The sequence below is a fragment of the Neodiprion lecontei genome, chromosome 1 (assembly GCF_021901455.1).
Source record: "Neodiprion lecontei isolate iyNeoLeco1 chromosome 1, iyNeoLeco1.1, whole genome shotgun sequence".
NCBI classification, from domain to species: domain Eukaryota; kingdom Metazoa; phylum Arthropoda; class Insecta; order Hymenoptera; family Diprionidae; genus Neodiprion; species Neodiprion lecontei.
In genome coordinates, this window is record NC_060260.1 from 13,843,535 (window position 1) to 13,867,147 (window position 23,613).

At 33.3% G+C, this 23,613-nt stretch overlaps 1 protein-coding gene across 13 annotated transcripts in view; it reads left to right on the plus strand.

The window, feature by feature from the left end:
- LOC107225886 (actin-binding LIM protein 2) overlaps nucleotides 1-22,425 on the plus strand; it is a 43,027-nt gene extending 20,602 nt beyond the window's left edge. For 2 of the 13 annotated variants that reach the window (XM_015666495.2, XM_046733348.1), the window contains exons 6-15: nucleotides 45-116; nucleotides 859-1,042; nucleotides 1,319-1,584; nucleotides 2,795-3,056; nucleotides 4,094-4,180; nucleotides 7,666-7,766; nucleotides 11,131-11,200; nucleotides 14,530-14,612; nucleotides 18,668-18,871; nucleotides 19,970-22,425. In XM_015666495.2, the coding sequence (XP_015521981.1) occupies nucleotides 45-116; nucleotides 859-1,042; nucleotides 1,319-1,584; nucleotides 2,795-3,056; nucleotides 4,094-4,180; nucleotides 7,666-7,766; nucleotides 11,131-11,200; nucleotides 14,530-14,612; nucleotides 18,668-18,871; nucleotides 19,970-20,083 (1,443 nt within the window). In that variant the 3' untranslated portion in view covers nucleotides 20,084-22,425. Of the gene's footprint in view, nucleotides 1-44; nucleotides 117-858; nucleotides 1,043-1,318; nucleotides 1,585-2,794; nucleotides 3,057-4,093; nucleotides 4,181-7,665; nucleotides 7,771-9,778; nucleotides 10,272-10,513; nucleotides 10,612-11,130; nucleotides 11,201-14,529; nucleotides 14,613-18,667; nucleotides 18,872-19,969 lie in introns of those variants that run through there. The other 11 variants (XM_046733405.1, XM_046733357.1, XM_046733351.1 and 8 more) reach the window with 11 other exon arrangements.
- Nucleotides 22,426-23,613: the final 1,188 nt, after the last annotated feature.

Genomic DNA, 23,613 nt, shown 5'->3' on the forward strand with positions numbered 1-23,613 from the left:
TTTGTTAAGTGTTATTTATTTTTCTGCACGGATGTTGTGTGTAGTTTTCAATACGGTCACGCACACCAAGTCTCAATGGATCCCTGTACAGCCCTTACAACAGCCTGAGTCGCAAGGTATGGTAAATTTTTTTTGCACTGCATACGAGCCACGAAATATAAAAGTTGATTTTGTGATAATAATTATACAATGCAATGAAAACAATACTTGCATTAGCTTTTCAACTATTAAACGATGTTTGTCATTTTTTTCCATAATTTTCATTTTTAACATTTTTCTATAAATATTTTTTTGTCTGCCTTTGTACTGATAACGCTATACTTTTTCCTTTTTGATGAATAGTAACGCGAAAAAGACTGTTTTTTTCTGCTTGTTTTCAATTTATTATAAAATTATTTCCATGGTACTGGAATCTGATGCTTTGAAATCCTGTAATTAAATACATAGTAATTGAAGTAAGATTCACAAACTGCATAGTTGAATAGTTAAACTCTAAGAGATTCATATAATATACAACAACAAATGTACTGCATTGCTTTTGATAAACAAATTAGAAAACTTACAGTATACGATCAGTTTCGATGTTGAATAGATTCTCCAAAACTACTTTTGTTCAAAATATATACCTTCAAATGTATAATACAAATGTCAGCCTACAATCATCTGAAATGTTTATGGATAAATAGATATGTCTAAAAAATTCGAAGAACTCGAGTATGTCAGGGTTATGAGTGATGCCATTGATCTAATATACATTAATTTGACATTTTATAAGACCAAAAAATTTATTCCATTCTTCTCGTGAGAAAAAGAAAGGCTGCGGGAACTCTAATTAATTATTATTGATGTTAATTATAGTACTATCCAACAAGAACTGGCAGTCCGGGATTGATCTTGAGAGAATACGGAAGAGGTGGTGAGGATGTATCTAGGATTTGTACATATTCTTATCTCACAGAGACACCGAGCCAAGGATACTTGAGGCGACCAATTCAGCCATATGATAAACCACCCACCAGCCCTCACTTCCATAGACCTAGTTGTAAGTGTTTGACGACATTTAGATACAGATTATAATTCAATATTTGTATCTATGTTCGAATAAAAATGACGTCCTAAATTCTACTGATAAAGCACAAAACAGAATGGTTGAAAATATTGAATATCGTACGATGCAAAATTACTCCAGAGAGAGCATAAGAAGAGATGATTCAATCAATGTTGAAATGAAATACAAAATAGTAACTAAACCCAATGAATCATCAGCAATGAAGAGGTTGACGATAAAATTGTCAAATTAATGTAATGTTGTTTGCAGCTTCAAGATCAATAAGAAGTAGTGGCGGGCGCAGCAGCCGTTCTGGAATGCGTGCATTGGTTGATGCACTCAGTGACGCAAGACCCAAGTCACCTGCAGCAGTGAGTCAAGCGGACAATGAGGAGCCAATTGAATTGGCTCATTTTCCTGATGCGATGAGGCCACCGCCAGGAACACAACCTCCTATTGAAAGAGACGATTTCCCTGCTCCACCATATCCTTATACTGATCCGGAAAGGCGCAGGCGTTGGTCTGATACCTACAAAGTAAGTTATGGGGAGAGTATTTTTACAACCTGTCGTTTTAGTCATAGTCAAACGTCACAAAAGGTGAGGTCATATTGAAAATGAATCACGATCTACAGACATCGATCTTTGCTGCGTATTTTGATATGTATATACTAGGTGAGTTGAAAAAACAAATGTCAACAATCTCCTGGTTTTAAAAAATACGTCAATGAATGTATTTTTAAATCGATGTTAAAAACTGTAATTAAATAAGATCAACATAATTGATGCAATGCTTTCTGGTTACCTCTAGCACTTCTATTTGTCTGTCCAATCAATTCTTACTTATGATTTATAATTTTTTGGAGTAATGTTAATATCTATGGGAAGAAATTAGCATCCAAAATGGTAGTGTAACAACAAGAGGGTTGAGTGTAATGTTTCAGTGTGATATTGATAATTTGAAATTACCCATGATGTTTTACTTCACCTACAACTAAAACTAATAGACAAGCTGTAAGAACGGAATTTTTTAATGGCACTGTATATTGCCTCTAAGGAGAGATATAACAAGATTTAAATTGCTAAGATCAGCATTTCTCTATGGAACTAATAATAAATCGATATTCGGTTTCTTACTTTTGGGCCTTCAAAGGTGAGAACAATATTTCCATTCATACAACCATTCCAGCAACTATTCATAGTAAAATAACTTTCGCTTCTAATTTTTTTGACGTGTTTTTGTCAGTAAAAGTTTGTAAACAGTAAGAAGGAAACATCGGCTCACTCCGGGTCTAAGCTTGAAAATTTTTATACATAATGCAGGATTTTTCAGAATTTTTTTAAATTTATAATTTTGTTCGGTCGATAAAATCGTTTATAAAAATTGTAGAAAATTCAAATTGAGTCGAAAAAAAAAATAAATAAAAAACTGAGTACCTTTCAAACTGAGAACAATCATAGAAAAAATCGCGCACCAAATCTAAGAGGTCAAGGGTAAAACTCAGGTTGAATTGTCGTGGAATGCCTCATATATAAATAACAGAGATGAGAGGGTCTGGTTTCCTATCAAGAAGCAGCATCTAATTACTTTTGTAGTCAACTAACATTCTTTTCTGAGCAATAAATTTTTGGTGCATAGAGTGATCTGTAAAACTACCATAACATATCACCACAAAATTAAAAACTTTGTTTTGTTTTGTCAGGAAATGGTAGTGGATAATGTAATACTGTTTTAAAAATGTTTCAGGGTGTACCAGTCTCGGATGACGAAGATGAGGTGGATAACAAGGGATATATCCAAGAAGCTGAGCAAAAATTGAAGAAGGAGCAGGCTGAGTTGAGCAAAATTGATACAGGAATAGCCAAAGTCTTTTTGCAGGACCGTGAAAAAGATAGGGAAAATTTACGACATAGAGCAGCAAATGTCGACCCAAGGAATGCTTCGAGAACACCTTCTGCTGCTCGAGAACCGGCTTATCGGTTACGTTACGAAAGTCCCGTTGGCGCTTGTGAGTTTCTTTTGAATATTCAGTGTCTGCCTAAAAACTTTTGACCCATTTTGAAGTAAAGCATATTTGATCCCACTAAGGATTTTGTCTCCTTTCTTCCTTCTTAAAGTAAGAATGAAACAAATGAAATAGTGCGTACGCGCAACAATCCTTGAGTCTGTAAGCAGGTTAACACTATTTAAGTTTACAGTTACTTTCATTGAGATAAATTTCTAGAAACGAATTGGTATTAATCATTTCCAGTTCTTACTTCTCAATTTTCTTGTTTTTCAGTGCTGCATTGCACGGATCGGAAAGTGTAGAATCTGTTACATTCGTTCATTATTTAACGAGATTCATTAATTTATCTTCTATATCTTTATAGCAGAAGTTTGTAAACATCTCCAACGGAATATGTCTTAATTTCATTTTCAAAATACATCTGATACCTTGAATTCTTTATTATAAATTCGAAATAACTGAGCAATCTTAATAAATTGAATCATACTGTCATTTATTAAAATTGAAAAATCTCAAAACTATTGGGGACACGTATCACTGGTTGTTAGAGATATGATCTCTTAGTAAGAATTATAAATTTGTCAGGTAAGTCAGCTCAAAAAAAAAAAAAAAAAAAGGAAAAAACAGTATATCGTGTTACAAATGTGGAAAGTGGGTGATTTTTAACAAGTGTGAAGTTTGCAACGTGTGCCAAGGCAAGCGTTGCAATTACATGAGTCCGATACCACTCATCCGCACGTGTAACACGCTCTTTTTTGCAACGGTTGTGAAGGAAAGTTTGTTCCGAGGAGTACCGAAGGTAGGGGTTAGGTAACTTATGATCAATGACAGTGCGTAAAATTCTTTCATTTGAAAGTGCGCATGCGCCACAGAAAGCCCTAGTGTGTATAATACAGTATTTTAATTTCTCGCATGCACCAACGTTGTTTTGCCCCACTTTTTGAATATGGGGCACATGACTCACGCTCTACAGGCTTCATAAATCGGACTTTCCAAACATCTGTTGTATCAACTAATATTTATAATAAATTTTCCAGCACCTTCGAGGAATATAGATCACGCTCGTCCATGGGAGGATGAAGATGGTGTTAGTTACAGATCTAGTGTCGGGCCTAGTTACAATGGTGAGTTTTATAAACAGAAATAATAGTTAAAAATATACTGATAATCATGTGTTTAACCATCAACATATTATCATCTCATACATGTCCACACGTTCGCACATGACACTAACAACTCACTTTATTATTGGATGTTTTATAACTGAAAGTCAGAGGTATTGTTAACTAGCAAAATATGTTGTGTGTTTCTCCAAATGATTTAAATGTTGGAAAAAAAAATGAATCAGAGAATATCGACAAAATTGTTATCTTGTGTGGCATGGTTATTGAAAAATTGTAAAAAGAGCAGAATATTCGGTCTACTTTGAGGTAGGTATGTGCCTTGGAGTTCGTAAAATGAGGCAAAACAAGAAGAACTGAATTCGATGCATACCTCTGATGATCAGGCCGAGTGTAACGTTAAATATAGACATTCAACCATCGTAAGTTAACAATGCCTTTAAAAAGGCAGTAGGGTATTCAAAATGATACGTAGATGGTATTAGACCAAGTCCAGTAGCACGAAAAACCACGCAGGTACGCCCAGTAAAAACTCACAGGTGATGTATACCGCCTCTGCATGATATTTTGCTGTATTTGTAAAATCTAATTTCACTACATAACAATGTACTCAGTTTTTACAGTCCTATTCACATTAAATCTTGTTATTTAGAATCAACAGTGTAGTAAGTTTTACGCATTATGGAGTAATCAGTTTCTATTCTAAATTGAAATCGGAATCGGCTCTTGACTTCCGATCTGTAAAAAGCATATTAATATCTAACTTGGCAATTTTATCAACGAAATTAATCAATTGTCATTATCAATAATACATTAGTGTTAGGGGCCATACTTAAATTACGTAACAAACGTAAGGGAGGGGAGGGGTCAGACTCGATTGTTACACTTTGTTACGATACGGGGGAGGGGGTCTTTTGATGCTTGTACGTAATTTTTTGAATTGAATGTAAAATTTTTTGATAATTAATATATATTTTAAGTAGAAATAATATAATACAATAGTTTATAAGAAAAGAATATTTTAAGTTTTTTATCTTAAATTAATAATATAATTGAATAATTAATAATTAATAATTAATTAATAATTGATAAATAAAAGAATAATGAAAAATACAAATGATTTTAATAAAATTTTATGCTATTTCGTTATTTGATTCCGAAAAATTACGTACAATTTGGGACGGGGGGAGGGGGGGTTGACATTTTGTTATGATCTGATACACAGGGGGGGTAGGGGTTGAAAAGTTCTTCAAATTCCGTTACGTAATTTAAGTACGGCCCCTTACAGGAAATTTGTTTTGGTGTATTTTAACCTTGAATAATTAAGTCGGTCAAAGAAGTTAGGGAAACAATTATTTTAAAATAACATTTTCAAATGTAACACTTGTATTAGTCGTTTTACGCTTTTACCACCATTCTTTGCTAGCACATCAGCAAACTTATTCTTTATTGTTCTATTCTTGTATCTGAATGTTTCATATGTTTGGAAACATTATCACACAGACGAAAAACATTTGTACTAGCATGCAGCATAACGATTCGCATGACAATGAAGTCTTTAAAATTTTTAAGAATTAAATATTTTCGGGTATTAAGGTTAATGCATTTCTGAAAGCAATAGTTTATCGTTGTTTTTCAATTGTCTGTTATGTCTGCAGAAAAACCATGAACAATAGAGATAAGGAGGCTGCACTTCGGTATTCAGAAATGTCAGTAGAATTTCTGCCGATGGTTATACTTTCGGCCTGGTGCAGACCGCTGTTAAGTTTCTGGGCAGTGATTAGCTTGTGGCCTAACACATTACACAAAGAAATTGCGAAAGACTATAATACTAGATAGCAACTATAACAGCACCCAATCATTGCCTGGAAAACCAACAGCAATATCGTTACACTCAACGAAATTATACCTGTCTACTCACTGCAATTCTACAGATGATTTTCAGTGGCTACTTTCTATGGAGTTCGGCTTACTTGTTTCTATTTATCATGAAGAAAATTATCGTTTCATTATTTCACGCATATACAAAAGATTCAATTTTTAAATTACTTCATTTTGCTCTTTGAAATTTCTTGTCAGTCGATAGCCTATCTGCAATAGTTTGATGTACTTTTAATTTCATATCTCTTTTCACAATATGGTGGGGAAGAGTAAATTAAAGTCTTTAATCATACGTAAATCGACTGGAACTGACAACCAAAGCAGGGTGGCCACCCGTCTGGAAAACCGGGAAAACCGGGAAATGTCAGGGAATTTTGTATGTCAGGGAAAAGTCAGGGAAATGTCAGGGAATTGTCTGGTCGGTTAGGGACTTTTTATAGAACTCGCGGATTTCAAAAGCCTTGTCCATAAAATTGAGATGCTATCACCGCATCGTCCCAATTTTTCTTCTCTTCTTATTGACGATTATAAGCTTAGTTGTTGATTGTCACATGAATTCAGTAGTACGAGCAGACATCGGTCTGATTTATCTATGGCCATCACTGCGTGTGGAGACGCACGTTCACCGACGCCTAATAGTCTAGAAAAAACGAAGCCTCAGTTTTTTGGCAATAACTCAAACAGTAAAAGCGCTAGCGAAAATTTTAAAAAGATTCTTAAAAAGGAGGAAATTTCCAATAAAAAAGTATGAGCACTCGGAATTCTATCTCCAGTATTAGCAATTTTAATTTAACGCTGAACATAGGGCTCTGCGCAATTGTTAGGGCATAGACGCGCCGTGTCTAGACAGTACACCGCACAAAATAATTGTTTTGCTGTATTAAATATCAATTTAAAAATTTGGATAAATTGTGGTGTATTCTGAAAACTTAAAAGAAAAATGTCCCGTTGGAAAAAAATTTTTAAGTATATTTTTCAAAAAGTTACACATTCGTTAATTAGTCATAATTCTTCGAACCTCGATTTTCATTGCAAACAGCATAAATGTTCAAATAATAGCACTAAAAATATTTCGCTTCTCGGAGCCCCTTCTTAAATATATACTTAACAAGACCACGGAAATGGAAATTTTCATTTTTTGTCAACTTTCAAAAATCATAATGAACGGAATAAACAACTTTGAAAAACTTTTATAATTTTAATATATCTGGCCATACTTTACCTAGGGTACTGTAGGTTTTAGTGATTTCTGCACAAATTGTGCATCAAAATGTTAGGGAAAAATAATGAATTTAGTCAGGGAAAACCGGGAAATGTCAGGGAATTCCGTGATCGGAATTGAGTGGGCCACCCTGCAAAGTGAAATCATTTAATTTCACTGTATTATTTAATACAAAATCACTTTGGTTTCTGTAATTACAATTATTTACACCAACGTATTTCGTGCTATCTCTTGGAGTATCTGTATAGACTCACTATAATAATTATTTTATGTTAACCGATTTTTTTCGTCCAATTTACTGTAAAATCTCTACGCGCTATATTTTGTGTACTGTTTTGTCTCTATCTGTGTTTTTGTGTTTGTGTTGTGTGTGTGCGGGCAACAGCTGGGAGATCTTCTGTTCGCTCCCCGGCTCCCAGAAATTATCCACCTCTTGGTACTCAGCGAGCATCTACTCTGCCATCAGCCAGTAGGCATTACCATTCGGTAAGTTTGTACATTCTTCACTAACCCTGTCACTGCGTGCAACTCGAAATACTTTGAAATTTACCTAATTGGAAATTGATCAAAAATCATATTGTAGGCGGGTATACTACAATTGGAACAATAAATTGAAATAATTTGATTGATGTAAAAGAAAGTGTTCAAAAAGTGTCAATTTTACCCAATGTGAAGAAATATGTCTTATTATAGTAGTTTTGGAGTTTTAAGATGGTTGAGTCTACAGGTCATAGTTGAATTGAATATAAGAAATGATGGAATATTCATGAAATTCATATTGCAGTGTTACAAGTAGCATTTTCGCTGACATTTATGACCTGTTTGCAGAAATTATATTTAGGTTTGTAACCGAAAGTGTACAGATTCTTGGGTATATTAAAACCTACAAGACTCTGTATCATTGATACGATATAATTATTAAGAAATCAACATGGATACGTTAACGTGTAATTTACAGTCGCTTCTTTGTGAAAACATTATGCTTAAAATATTGCTAGTTCATTTATGATGAACTTTGATAGAATTTTTTGAAGTATGTTTTATTGTAGTAAGTCAAGAGTTTGTTGAGGAAAATCATACAAATCTGGTAAAGCCACTCTAAATTTTTATAAAATTGTGATTTAACGTACTTCCGCTAGATTGGCCTCAAATTATTATTATTATTTTTTTTACCCACTCCAATGATTTTTTGATTTTTACCAGTGGTTACTTTATTACCGTAGGGTTTACTGTTGCATTTTTCACAGTAGGCAAATAATTAGCTTTTATCGAACCCTAATATTGTTTTAAAAAATAGGTCATTGTTATCGCACCATTTTGTAGAATTGACACAAATTATTAATGTCTTCATTCAGGATTTGAGTAAACTTAAAAGAAAGTCTCGGTTGCAGCTGTGGCAGAGTTATAAAATAAGTATAGTTCAATTACATACTTACCATAGGATTAATGTAGTGTATAATAGCGCAATTTGGTTTAGATGCTGTAAATATAATAATTTCTCGACACTTATGCGAAATTTAAGTATACCTTGAGTCTTCTGTTAGTTTTGATACGTCGCATCCTGTAGCAGACCCATCATAGGCACTATGATGTATCTGAGCAGCCTGTGGCGCACCTACTGCAGCGCATCCCGTCCAAATCGAGCCTTGCGCATGTTGTCTACGCTCATGGTAAGCTTGCTACAGGATGTCGAGTATTAGATGTCACAGAAAACTCGCAGTATAATATACGTAGTTGATTTGACTCTGTAATTGAATTGCATTTACTCGCACATATGCATCCATAATTAAATAAATAAGAATCGGCATGTACGATTTGAGAAACTACGGTGCAAGGTAACGGAAAAAGAGTTGCAGTGTTCTAAACTTACATCCGTACAGATTATGACATTGTCTCTGTCAAAATTGATTATACCTTGCAATTTGTTAACGAACAATTTTGGTAATACGGAAATTACGACATTTTTTATTGAGCTGCTTCCATACAACCAAGGCCCTTGGCATTCCTGGTTTTACCGTGTCCCCTATAGTTTCCCCCGCCACTACGTGACGCCAGTAGTCACCTGCTCACAATGCTGGGTCTCCATTGGTTATGTGAAGGTTGGAAACAACGCAGAGAGCAGATTTGCGGGGGGCGGGAGGCATAGGGGGTGAAGCAGGTGACTATTAGCGCCTGGAACATTAACGGGATGTCCTGCTATACGAGAACCTAGATGAGTGCCAGAGGCCTGATACAACCACAAATTTATATCATTACAAATGCAGTAAAATTTGTCCATTTGATTTAGTGGTGCCATATGTTACAGAAAGTGGTATGTGTCAAAGGTAAATATACCCTCTAGATGTGCTAAGAGTCGATTCGAATATTTTCAGTACGATGTTGAGAAATTCGAATTACTGAAGAACCCTTGCGAACAGTGCGATTAAACCGAATCGACAACCCGTGCAACTTCTGCTATTACCTGCTTTGCCGATTTCAGTAATTCATGTGTGATACAGGTAGGCACGGAGCGGTGGGACAAATGATTCAAGGATGAATGGGCTGTATGCGCTGAATGAAAAGTTAGGAAACGAGCGGACATGTTTCTTATCTTTCCAACAATGTCAGGTGTGCCATTGACAGTGAACTCGAATGCAACAACATCTCTGCTATATTCTGAAAATGATTCTCAGTAAACTCGAGTAACATAAACTGTGATATCAACAATTTGCTAAACGCTTTTATAATTATAGAACATTGATAATGCCTAAAGTCTGGTGCTTTTATCTGATTCTAATGTTTTTGGACTATTTTACTTTGTGACCATATTCCCACGAATACTGTGAAAAATATTGGAAAAGAACTGTGAAATCGTAGAAAACAAACTGTAAAATCTTACATTATAACATAGTTCAAACGCCTCAATGTGGTTGTTGAATTAACAAAAAACTTAGCTACATATATAGGTGAAACATATTTGTATTACGTTTATTAAAAGTTTTACCATCCGAAGTCCGTATTGAGTTTGAAAACTCTATTTGTTGTTATTAAAGTTTATTGTTTTGAATGGATGCTTGGTATCCGTAAGTCGTTGTAAAAATTAAATAAGAATCAAAAACACGAAAGCTATTTTTAGATCTGAAGGAGTAAGTTTTCGTGATGCGTGTGAAATTGCGAACGTTGGGACATTTGTATGGGAGATTAGGAATGAAACGTTGTTAAAACTAATTGCTTCTTGTGGTGATTAAAACCAGTTGTGAGCTCTCTTCGACACATTCCGAAGCCGGGATATGGTCTGGCACCGCGAAGTCACACCTTTTCTTCAACTGGTGGTTCCGTTTCCGCCCTCCCCGTAAGTCGCAACGCCGCTATAAGGGGCCTCTACATTCAAATATTAATTGGGCAATCATTAGCTCAATTTTTACTTTTATTCTACGATACTCTAACCTGTTGCCTTCCTCATACTCCAATAATGCTGTTACAGAAAGTATTAGAATTCTACTATCTACCAACACAGTTATCCCTATGAGTAGGTATTATTTAGATGGTTGATTTGCATTATTAAACATTAATTCAGACACGACGTGCTTCATTATTTTATTTGAGCCTGAGGAAAACAACTTGAAGAATGTTGATTTTCTTTGCTACTGAAGTATCAGTAGAAAATATTTTATATTTCATGGAATATTTTGAGAGTCGAAACGAATGAATTATGTTTATTCTGAGAACCTCACCAAAAATATCTATGTACTCACACTTTGTGGCTAGAAGTCCTTTAAGCTACATGTAGCGTTACGTTTTTGAAAGTAAATAGCATGTGGATGACTTACATCAATTTTAATTGTTGATTGGTATTTTAATTGTTATTCAGGGTGACTATTCATTCAGTGGAATGGGCGATAAAACGCACAGCACAGATTTTTCGTCTGGGAAATCCGACAGTGAGTAAAAATTTTGAATTTTAATGATTTTTAAATTTTTCACTAATATTTTGATTTCATATCTTTTACCAATTAAACTACTGTTATTTGAACTTCTAAAACAACTCATCTGACGTTTGAAAATCTTGATACTGAAAATTCATTTACATGGGGTGATTGTGAGATTACTCAATAAGGGATTTATTGCTTTTTAACTATTTTCCAGCACTGGGGAAATTGAATGTTTCGCTGATATAGTTGAGTAAAATTAATTTATTAAGTATTTGTGTAAAAAATCAAGGTCCCTGTACTATAGAAAATTACAAAAGCAATAAAATTCCGTAAGATGATTGATTGACCTTGCATAGAATACCCCACCTTGAACATGACAAATATGAAATTAGAATCTGTGTCAGACAATCAGTTTATCAAGATTTTACAAATGTCTGTCCCACTGTATTTATATTTGAAAATTACATGCTTTTATTCATTTATTTTGCTGAAGCCTGACTGGCCAAAACCTTTATCTCTATAAAGCCTATAATGAAAAATTAAAATATTGGGTAGTTCAGAACTAGGAGCTAATTTAGTGCTAATTAAATGCCGTGACGCCGACTTTGGAGCTTGATCACTTATGGTCAAAACCGGTGAAAAATATAGGATAAGATTAATCCTCCACCGGCCAACATGGACGATATCGTCCACTCTGAGTTTCTCACTTATCCACATCTCGGTCATTTTTCATTGTTTAATAATTTCTACTAATTAACTAATTGAAAATTTCGTGATGCGAACTATTGGATTATCAAGTAGTAAATAAATGCTATAACGTCGATATAACATCTTCATTCCTTCAAAAATCGAGTTAATAATTTTTTTTTAAATAATGAATTCTCTTTCCGGTGAGGATAGCGATATTAAAAAAAAAAAAAAAAAATAATTCAAAAATTTTACCTCAAAATTTTATCTGATATGAAAAATAACGTTCCATGTATATCAAAATATTGGTCACATACTCTTGAAAAAAAAGTTGACTTGAATCATAAATTTTACCATGGAAAGATGGTGTAATTATCGAATATGTAAAAAAATGTGAAACATGGATTAACCTCTACGGAATTCAACATATAAATGTAAAAATTTGTGCGCATTCCAGATAAACATTGAAAAAAATGTTCCATTACTGTTGGAGTGAAATTTTTGGATAATACAAATGTTTGGATTTTAGAATTCTGACTCAATTGTTAATCAAATGCGGACATATTTTTGTTATCGAACAGTACATGTGCCATTTTATTAATTCTCACCCAGTGATCTGGCACAAATGGGGTATTCTAGTTTAGAACTTTCATGAAATCGCTGTTTTCTTCTCATTTTCTTATAGTACATTGTATAGTATAAACATATTAAATAGCTCTTGAGTTTTATATTTTGATTTTTGATTATTGTTAATTTTCAACAATGTACAGTGGCAGCTTAATCTCACCATGATCGCCACTGGTTTTGTTCATAAGGGATGGAGCTCTAACATCAGGGTCATGGCATTTAATTAGCACTTCATTAGCTCCTGGTTTTGGGCTAATATTTTAATTTTTCATTCGAGACGGTACTAGCTTTATAGAGGTAAAACATATTATAATTTAAAAAATGGTATTACATTTTATTCAAGAGATTTTTGCTTTTTAAATTAATTCAAATCTAACGAAATTTCTCTTCTTTGTCACCAAATTAATTTACATTATCTCATTATTATCTCTGTTCTCATAGCGTTTAATATTTTTAAAAGCTTGTATTAAAGCTGTTCCATGCGTAGCAGATCAATGAGGCCTTGAACAACTGTTTTCAATTTTTGTATGATGGTAGTTCTTAAGGAATAACTTTATTGAGCCAATGCTAGACCTGGTATTAAAAAATTCATCACAATATTTTTAATTGAAAACCTAAGTAAGATATTGTCAACAAATTGATATTCGTACAGTATTATTAATATTGGAAGAATTTTGCAGTATCGGGTCTGTGTTTTGACTTGAAAATCTAACTACTGAAAACTATTAGCATGCAAAATTGAAAAAATATTCTTAGCATGACCGATTCGATTTATGAAACGGTCCATTAAGTCTATATCTCGTTTAAGTATCAGATGTGGTACTTTATTATCACAGTTAAAATAACAAAAACAACAACAACAATAATGATAATAATAATAATGATAATAACGATAATAATGTGGATGTATAAACCAGAACAGCCCCTGTTTTTGAGTATCTGTTGGAGTTTTCTTTGAGGAGTGTGATTTTGAACCGCGACCATGGGTCTTAAGTCTTAAATCTTAAGAGTTTAGCTGCCACTTTGTCAATTCTTGGAATTTATGATGAATATTAGCTCAACTATACACAGAGGCCTGTAGTTATTTCAAAAATATCGTATCCTACTTTTTCAATAATGGCCTCATGGAAAGAAACCCTGAACTTGGGTGTAAATGTGTACCCCTAATTGGGTGTTACGTCGAAGCGATTGAAGTGTCAATATCATTCGAAATCATTTCGCAATCTCTGAAATCACTTTGTAATCTTCAAAATGATACTGATATCGGTAATATTAAAATAAAATTCTGTATTAGTAAACATCAGGGTAATCGTTGGTAGTTATAAAAAATTATTCAGGATTACAGAAATCTCTTTGTACTCTTAAGAAACCATACGGAATGTTAGAAATCAAAGGAACATTTTGTCACAATTGTAACAATTGTTGTCACATTTAGAGTACTAATACCAATTTCGTCCTATAAATATTGCCAACACTATTCAATTTCGAAAAGGATGTATTTTACTCACTACTTATAACAAGTTGGATACTGCCTGAATTCATTTGATTTATATAGTTCTTATACATCCATATTACAAGCTCAATCTCTAGAATCAGAGGTGCAAAGAATGAGCTAGTCCTACCTTCTACCTCTTATTTATTAACTGAATATTACAATCATCTCCAATTAGTTCTTCGAACAAGTATGGTTGAGTGGATATTCTTCGGTAATCAAAGAATAACATTAAAAAAGATTGATAGAACCTCTTTGTGTTTGATTTAGGGTTTGCTTCTTCAGTCGTATTTCAAATTTTACCCGCAGCTAATCTTAGAAACAAGTAATGTGACTATCAGCTTTTCGAAGATGGGTATAAGTGATGATTCAATTTAATATGGTAGTGATGAAATGAACCGTTAATCTGGAACTGTATTTTTATGACTTCCAGTCACAAAAGTGATACAAAAAATGAATCCAATATGATAAAATTGGAGTTTTTATAATGGTTTGACATGATTTTCTTCTCCCGTTTTTCCCATGCATTTAGTATCGACAGGCAGCATCACGGACGTGGACCGACGGGCATTGGTATGTACTACAGCGCCCTACTTCTCCCGGCGCATTAGCATGGTTTGTAGCTTGCTATTTGCACTTGCAAGTAATGTACATGTATTCATCAATATTTTACGTCAAACTTGAATTTAATCAATTTCAACATAGGGTTTGATATAATTATTTTTGCAAAGCTAAATGAGAGTAAATTTTCATGTAGGGCGAATATATTACTGGAATCAATTATTATTGATCAAGCCTTTTATACGCTGTCCAGTTTGATATAACTGATCGTTCTTTTAAGTTATTTATATAGATTACTTCGGCTTCATGCTTGCAAAAAATTTCTGTTATAGTTCTTGCATTGTACAAATTAATTGGTCTCGGCATATTTGAACACACATACTACACAAGAAAATGTATATTATCTATATATATTTTGCATGAATGGTGCTTGTAAATTCGCAAATATTAAGGCAATGCTTCGTCAAAAAATCGTGCACATTAACGTATGATGTACATGGCATGCATAGCATGATATAGCACTTGAGTTGATGGTCTTTTTCATGATTCTGTTTGTGAAAAATAGTATTTGTAAATTTCACATTCTGTTAATCGCTATTTTCTGTATTTATCGTCAATCGAAGAAGTAGAATTGTTCGAAAAAAGACGTTCGTGAGAAAATAATGAGCATAGTTGAGCTCTAATTATGTACACAGAGATATGCATGTCCAAAGGTAGCGTACGAAGTACTAAAGTGATTCTTGTACGTATATATATAATTTTTTTAAATCACTGTATATCACTAATAAATCCATGTACAGATTGAAATGAACTTCAGGGCTCGTAGTGCGTCATTTTTCTCACTCAAGTTACTCTTTTTTCTCAACTCAATTTTTTTTTGTCACTTTTCCAACTATTTGGGGATAATGTAGATCAATTTTCAGAGAGTTCCCGGGAAAACATAAGTCCTATGTAACAACAATTTAGTAATCCATTTTTGTGTCAAACCACACGCGAATTTTTTTTTATATTTCCTCTGGTTTAAATATAAAAATATATATTATATCCGGGGCATTCCAGGCATGAGGTCTCAATCGAGATTGAAATTTCGTATTTTAGATTGGTTCCCAAACTTGTTATGTAAAAGCACTTGTCGAGAAACAAGCCCATAATTTTGCAATGAGTTTTTCAACCAATCGCGTCCGAGATATGAATTAATTTGCTATTTCAGATGCGCCCATGTCAAAAAATCTGAAGTAATTCAGAAAAACCCAGTGACATATAACAACATCTTTGAGCCCCAACAGAAAATAAAGATTTCGTAACAGCAGAGGTTACATTTTAAAATGATATATATTTCGAAGGCAATAAAAAAATCCATCTCTTAATAATCATTGGCACACAAAACAAAAAAAGTGGTCTGTACATTTAACCAGTCCCATCTAGGATTATGTATTTCGATGCGCTGAATCCAAATCTGAGGTCCGTTTGGCCGGTACACCCTCAAAATTTTGAGTAAAATGTAAAAACCGGTAAAATGGCTAAAAATCGTGAAAAATTGCAGTTATGAAAATGGAAAAAATTTTCTTTAAGCAGATCAAGTATGTTTCTTATGTATTTTGATGCGCTGAATCCGAATCCAAAGTTCGTTGGATCCGTACACCTTCCAAATTTGAATAAATTGCGAAAAAACGCTAAAAATAGCAAAAAATCGTAAGAAATACCCATGAAATAGCAGAAAATATGAAAAAATAATATTGTTCTCACCCACAGCAATAAACTAAACATGATTATTTCCGAATTATACTATAAAATTTATGCATTGTAATGGAAATGTAAAACAAGAACGACCTTCATTGATTCTACGCTGTTCTCTGTTTGTATCGAACCCTTTCTTCTTCGAATGATCTATGCAGCGGGGCCCTCTTTCGTTTTATACTTTCTCTCGTTATTTCTCTCTTTAGGGTCTACCAAAATCGGCCATCCTGTTGACGTTCCACCTTCCTTGATATCGATTCTCCATTTCACTTATGTCTTGATGAAATCGTTCTCCTTGTTCTTCACCGTAGTCTCCAAGGTTTTGAGGAAAGTAGTCGAGATGAGAGTGAAGAAAATGTAATTGAGGATTTCATCCAAAACTGTCTTCAAATTCACACAAATTCGGAGTTTATTTGAAGACGAAAATTTCTTCGTAAAAATGAACAATAGTGAGAAAGCCGCTTGGCAAAGTTTTAAAAATGTTTCTCAGAATTTTTCGGGGAATAAAAAAAGTGAGAATTACCAGAATTTGATTGCAAGGTTATTAGGAAATTTGAAAAATTTGGAGTGTTTGATGAATCTTAAATTGCACTTCCTTCACTCTCATCTCGACTACTTTCCTCAAAATCTTGGAGACTACGGTGAAGAACAAGGAGAACGATTTCATCAAGACATAAGTGAAATGGAGAATCGATATCAAGGAAGGTGGAACGTCAACAGGATGGCCGATTTTGGTGGACCCTAAAGAGAGAAATAACGAAAGTATAAAACGAAAGAGGGCCCCGCTGCATAGATCATTCGAAGAAGAAAGGGTTCGATACAAACGGAGAACAGCGTGGAATCAATGAAGGTCGTTCTTGTTTTACATTTTCATTACAATCCATAAATTTTATAGTATAATTCGGAAGTAATCATGTTTAGTTTACTGCTGTGGATGAGAACAATATTATTTTTTGATATTTGCTGCTACTTCATGGGTATTTCTTACGATTTTTTGCTATTTTTAGCGTTTTTTCGCAATTTATTCAAATTTGGAAGGTGTACGGAACCAAAGAACTTCGGATTCGGATTCAGCGCATCAAAATATATAAGAAACATACTTGGTCTGGTTAGTGAAAATTTTTTCCATTTTCATAACTCCAATTTTTCACGATTTTTAGCCATTCTTAGTGGTTTTTTGCAATTTACTCAAAATTTTGAGAGTGTACGGGCCAAACGGACCTCTGATTTGGATTCAGCACATCGAAATACATAACCCTAGATGGGACTGGTCAAATGTACAGACCACTTTTTTTTTTGTGTGCCGGTGTGATGATCAAAGATTTTGTTTTAATTTATTCAAGCGCTAACAGAAGGTGAATACATATTTGTTATTTTTTCGATACATGTGTGTCGTTTTCAAATGTAACCTTTGCTGTTTTCAAAATTCCATCTTGTATCAAGGCTCAAAATCTTTATTATATTTCACTAGATTTTCTTGAATTTTTTCCGATTATAAGAAACTTAGCGCTTTTAAGATAGCAAATACAACCATATATCAAATGGGATTGGTTAAGAAAATGATGAAAAATGATTGGACTGTTTTTCGACAAATGCTGTTACATAAGTATAAAATTTTTTAGCAGATCTGAAATATGACCTTACGCTTGTTATTAAGATTTCGTGGAGTGCCCCAGCTATAAAGTCGTTTTCTGCATTCATTATTTTATTTGAATTTCATGAATTGAATAGAGCTGTACCGATGCAATTAATGATTCGATTATTTTTTGTAACCGAATATTATTACTATTATAATAATCTTATTAGTGCATGATCTGATTATTATACATGATTATTGTTAGAGTTAGACCGATATTAAATATAAGATGCAATACAATTAATTTGCCGAAATACCTAAGTGTTTGGTATTTTTTTATCACTTTTGTTGAACAAGTAGACCGCTATGAGCTCTGGAATTTTCAACCAAATAAAAGCTATCATTTTAACTGTACAAATGGTTATTCTTATTAGCATTATGAGACTGTTTTGGGGCAATTTAGTGAAATATGTTATTTTCTTGGATTAATTAAAATCGGGAATGTTGGTTTTATTCTCCACTTAGAGTGGTCAAAATGTGTTATGCAAGTTCAGTTTATTCACTGTTCACAATTTGATCAAACTTGTAACTTTCTTATATATTGTACTGTACAAAGTAGTTTGGACTCACGTTTTTTTTTTGGTTTCCGATTCTTATTCAAAAATTGAAGCTGTTAGTGTTAAACTTGTCTAGTTTTATAATCGAGTGCAATATGATGCATGTGAATATGATCAGATTATTTACAAAATATTTCGGTAAATTCATACACATTTATTTGTTTATTAATTGTGATCAGAATGACGGTGGGGTAATTCCATCATCCACTACGTACACGGGTGGTCTGGGATCTGTCACAGTAAATCATGGTGGACATCATGTAAGGCGCTCGTTACCAGACATGGGAGCAAATCCAGGAGAGCCACCGAAGCTTTATCCTTATCATCTCCTTTTAATCACCAATTACAGGCTGCCTGGTGATGTAGACCGCTGCAATCTAGAGGTGAGTTCTGAATCCAATTTCTTAATACTGGATTTGCTTATAATACTAGAATGTATTACAAAATATGCAACTGATAATTGATACTTCTTTTTCTTGAGTGAAACTATATGAAACATTATCTACATGCTGCACCCCATTGTTGAACCAAAAGTTTTCTTTCTATAGATCCCATACTTCGTACGGGCCGTATGATCAATTTATTACCAACTACTTATAAATATCTGGATTACCAACTACATACTTATGGGGAAATACAAATTTACTTATTGACTTCGATTTTGTTTTCCTATTAAAATTTAACTATGGGATTGTTGAAAGTCAAGTAATTTCAACCCATGATATCGTGGATTCGAAAAGTCTTATGAACAGAAATGACACAGTCATAGGATTTGTTTTAAGAAAGTTTTGAAGAAAAATATTTTGTAATTCTGCAACGATGGTTTGGTTTCCAACAATCGATCTCAAACGGAAATTTGGGTACATTTAATTTTTGTTCTTTTCTTGCCTGAAATTCCTTGATAAATACCGAAAATTTCAAGTGCCTCACAATTCTGGTATTTTTAACGGTCCAAAAGTGATAGGTTTTTTGGGTCATAAAAACGCCATAAAAGTATGCCTGAAAATTTCAGGCGACGAATGTTTCATCGCTTACCGTATGTTTTCCAATTTGTGAAGTACAACTTTTCAGGTGTCATTCATTGTTTGAAATTCTCTGCGATGTTTGACGTTATCGCAGATGTCAACAAGTGGTTAATTTGGCTGAGTTTGATGGGCCAGCCTAAGAACTTCCCGAATTTTCGAGGTCACAAAACATTAACGAATGAAGTAGAAAAAAAATTATAGTGTGCATCACGTGTGGAGGGCGACTTTCCTTGTGTAATCACCACCTTTCCACTTGTAATCGACTTCTTTCCGTCTTTGATACACAATGTTCTATTTCATCATCCATGGTTTGGTATTTTGCTTGTTGCAAGGGCATTTATGAAAGGTTTAGGGTATGGCATGTGACACTGTTTTGTATAGTTTTATGTATAGTTTTGTAGCACTTAGATTATTTAATATTCGAATAATTGAAATGTTTGTTTTTTTCTTATTCAGCGGCACCTATCCGACGCCGAATTTGAAGCCATTCTACAATTCACTCGTGCTGAGTTTTACCGGCTGCCACAATGGCGTCGCAACGAGATTAAACGAAAAGCACGACTCTTCTAATTCTTTGAAAAAAATGAGTAATTATTATTATTTAGTAATCAAACAATTTTTCAGAATAATTATTTGTGCAGAGTGTATTTTTGAGTGCAACAGTCTGGTTTATGTAACAATTGAAAGTTGATATCGTATTGTGCAGAACGTGTCAGGGAGTACTGAATGATAACTTTGATTTGTTCGTAGGTACATTAGATAATTATTCTCTACAACTCAGTTCTTCAGTCTGATGTTTCACAGTTATCTGAATTTTAGTGGACACGCAATACATTAACTATATTTCCATACTATTATTTGTATTTTTCGCTAATCGTTATTGTCAATTTCATATTACTTTCCACGTTGAACGTAAAATAATACGTTTAGTGTATATTTTCGAATTTAGAGATCTAAAGGACATGTTGACAAAAAAACGAAACGTATCAGATCCCTTTTAACCGTTGTAATTTTATTATTCACGCAGGTTTGCCCATATTGGAAATAAAATTTAACAATGCGTACATAAATACATGAATTAGTTTTTTAATTACGACACTTTGTATCAGGTAGACTTCACCGAGTGCTATAAAAGTTGAATTAGTGTCACCTTGATATCTTAATTTACTTAATAATACGAAATTCGTAATTTCGAATTGAATGCAGTACTAAAATAACCGTTTTATTGGGCCGTCACATTTTTCTGCTATAGTTGATATTTTTTTATTAACAAATTCAGAGGTATAATAATTACTAGTACCAACTCATGTATTTTTCATACTATTAGCACTCTATGAAGATTGTTTTACTTATAAGTTGTTAAATGCAGTTATCGATTTATCCGGTGTTGCGATTGCGGCTGAAACGCTGTCTTTCAATGACATGGCTTTGCAATTAATAAATAAATGAATAAACTAAGAGAAAATGTTACAATACAATTATTAGTTACTGTAAATAAAATGGGTAACGTAAGAAAGAAAGGGAATATGCATATGCTATGCTTAACCGGCATACCCAAACACACTCCTTCATGAATGATGAAATATATTATCTAAAAATTCTATTAGATAATGATCATAGTAATTATAGCTGATACTTTTAATAACTATTACACGTTACTGTAACCAAAATGAGATAAAATGTTAAAAACTGAAGAATATTGGATAGGAAACACGCAGCTTGCAGAATGATACTATAAAAGAAAGTGTTTAAACATCAATTAACGATATTGTCAAACCGCAAGCTAAGCGTACAAGGATATGGGTCATGCTTTAAAACTCATTTTCCGGGGATAAAAGAACTAAATTAATTATATAAATATTTGACTGATGAGTCAGAGCCACTTTAATCGAACGTTGAGGCTCTGGTAGCGCAACTAGTATCACATTTGCAATACAATAGTTACATAAATTTTTAAATAAATATAAACGTTGCATACATAAAAAATTTCATAATTGTCCTTTTGCAAATATCGCAAGTCGAAGACGCGAGCTTAATTATATCATTAATGTGCAAGATGATTAATTTTTCGTGTTGAGAGTTTGAAGGTTTAATTCTAAGATTTCGTAGACCTAATTTATTTGGCAAATTATATCATATGAAAGTTCAACATTTTACTCAAGGTGTTCCAGCAATGACGCTATATTTAACATTCTTGATCTCTGCGACCAATGTTATATAACGAACAAGTATTTCATTGCAATTTGGAAGATCAGCATCGTGGGTGAAGAGTTAAATAGCTAAATATAAGCTAAGACTGTGAGTTATTTTATTTAATTCTTTTGATGGACTTCAAATGTATTTTTAAATTTATTTCTGAGTCACTGCAATGTCAAGAGGTTGATTTTTTGCACATGCTACGGTAGCGATTTGCTATGAAATATTATTATTTAACACGATTTATTAGCTAAATTCTGACTAGAGATATTTTTGAAAAGCAATTATATTACATGTAAGCTTATGAGTAATGTTAAGAAATACATTCAAAATTTTTATGACAACGTTGATATTTGTACCATATTTTGTGGCCACAACCCGAGAATATATTGTATGTCGCAGTTACAGAGCAGCTTTTGCAGATCTTATTCTACCAATAAGTGTTCAGCTGCAATTAGCAAGTATTACTCAGCTATGTATATCCAGTGACAATCGGCCAGTTTATCTGTGTATTACGCAATTTCGGGATTTTAGGGTTCAAACTTATTCCTGTTACGGCTGCCAGCTACATACTTATTTGATTTTGGATCATAACTGCGGCATAGAGAATGTCAATATGCTTTTACTGTGATGTTAACAGATGTAACATATCCTGTATAAAAGCTCGTCGCTTCTGCTAGTCCGTGAAATACAATAAAGGCAAAAATTACACAGGATTTACCTTAATTCTCTGTTATATCCTAAAATCACTTACACTCAGTTATGGAAGAACATGTTTTAACGAACTCTGGGGCAATAGCATAACCAAGAAAACTACAGACTAAGACATCGAATTCCTATCCAAGCCAATATATGGCAGCCACTTATATAGTGGTACTTATATGTAACTTATGTACTTATAAGTCCAAGACACATGACTAATATTTTCATCGCCAGCAAAAACATGGCCGGTATCGAAAGTCAATTTTTCGTGCTTCAATTTATGTTAAATTTTCGAGCCTTATTTGAAGTCAGTGCATTTTTATCGGCAAACTCAGACTTTTTCACGTAAAAGCAGTAGTTGCACATATTTGTTTGAAATTGGGGAACATGCAAGCCAAGTACACAAAAACAAAAAGTGTTATTGATAAATAGTATTCAAAAAAAAGTCTTGCGATGTAAAGTAAATAATAATTGAATTTATTATGTATATACTATACGACACATTTGTAGTATACAGAGAGCTATGTTAGCTATTACGACTGTCGATCACGAGCGACAGCATGAGACTAATCTGTAAAGTTCGTACAGGTATCGCTAGGGCTCATGTACTTTGCATTCCTCAACACGTTCAAACTTGAATATTAAAAGTTTTAACTATATCCTTATTACATAATCTTATAATATAATAGCACGATATCAAACAGGCGAAACTGCTATTTAAATATTAATATTATTACTAAACTTAAACTTTAGCAACGATATAATGGAAAAATATGAAGAAAATTCTCCTATAGTACGTTATGTGATAAAAGTAGGTTACAGAAAATAAAATTTAAAAAGAACGTTATTTTAATGAAAATACTACGATTTACGTCAGACCTGTACGCTTAAGGGATACTACACCTAATTGTAAGATCCGAGATCCTTGATCATTAAAAATACTACGTAGGCGATCTTTCCACGTACCGGTAACTATAAAAAAGTAGAAAAAAAAGTTGTCGGTCTTAAAATTTTCGGGTAGTTTTTATCGAAATTTTTGAACAACCTTAAAAATCGTCTTTGAACTACAATTGTTAGTGGAAAATGTTCGAAATTTTTTTCACATCAGCATAAGTAACCACCAGGAAAAAGTAAGTATCGGTTTTACGATGGACGACGAGAATTATGAGATATAGCGGTTTTTCACCAAAAAACATCTGAAA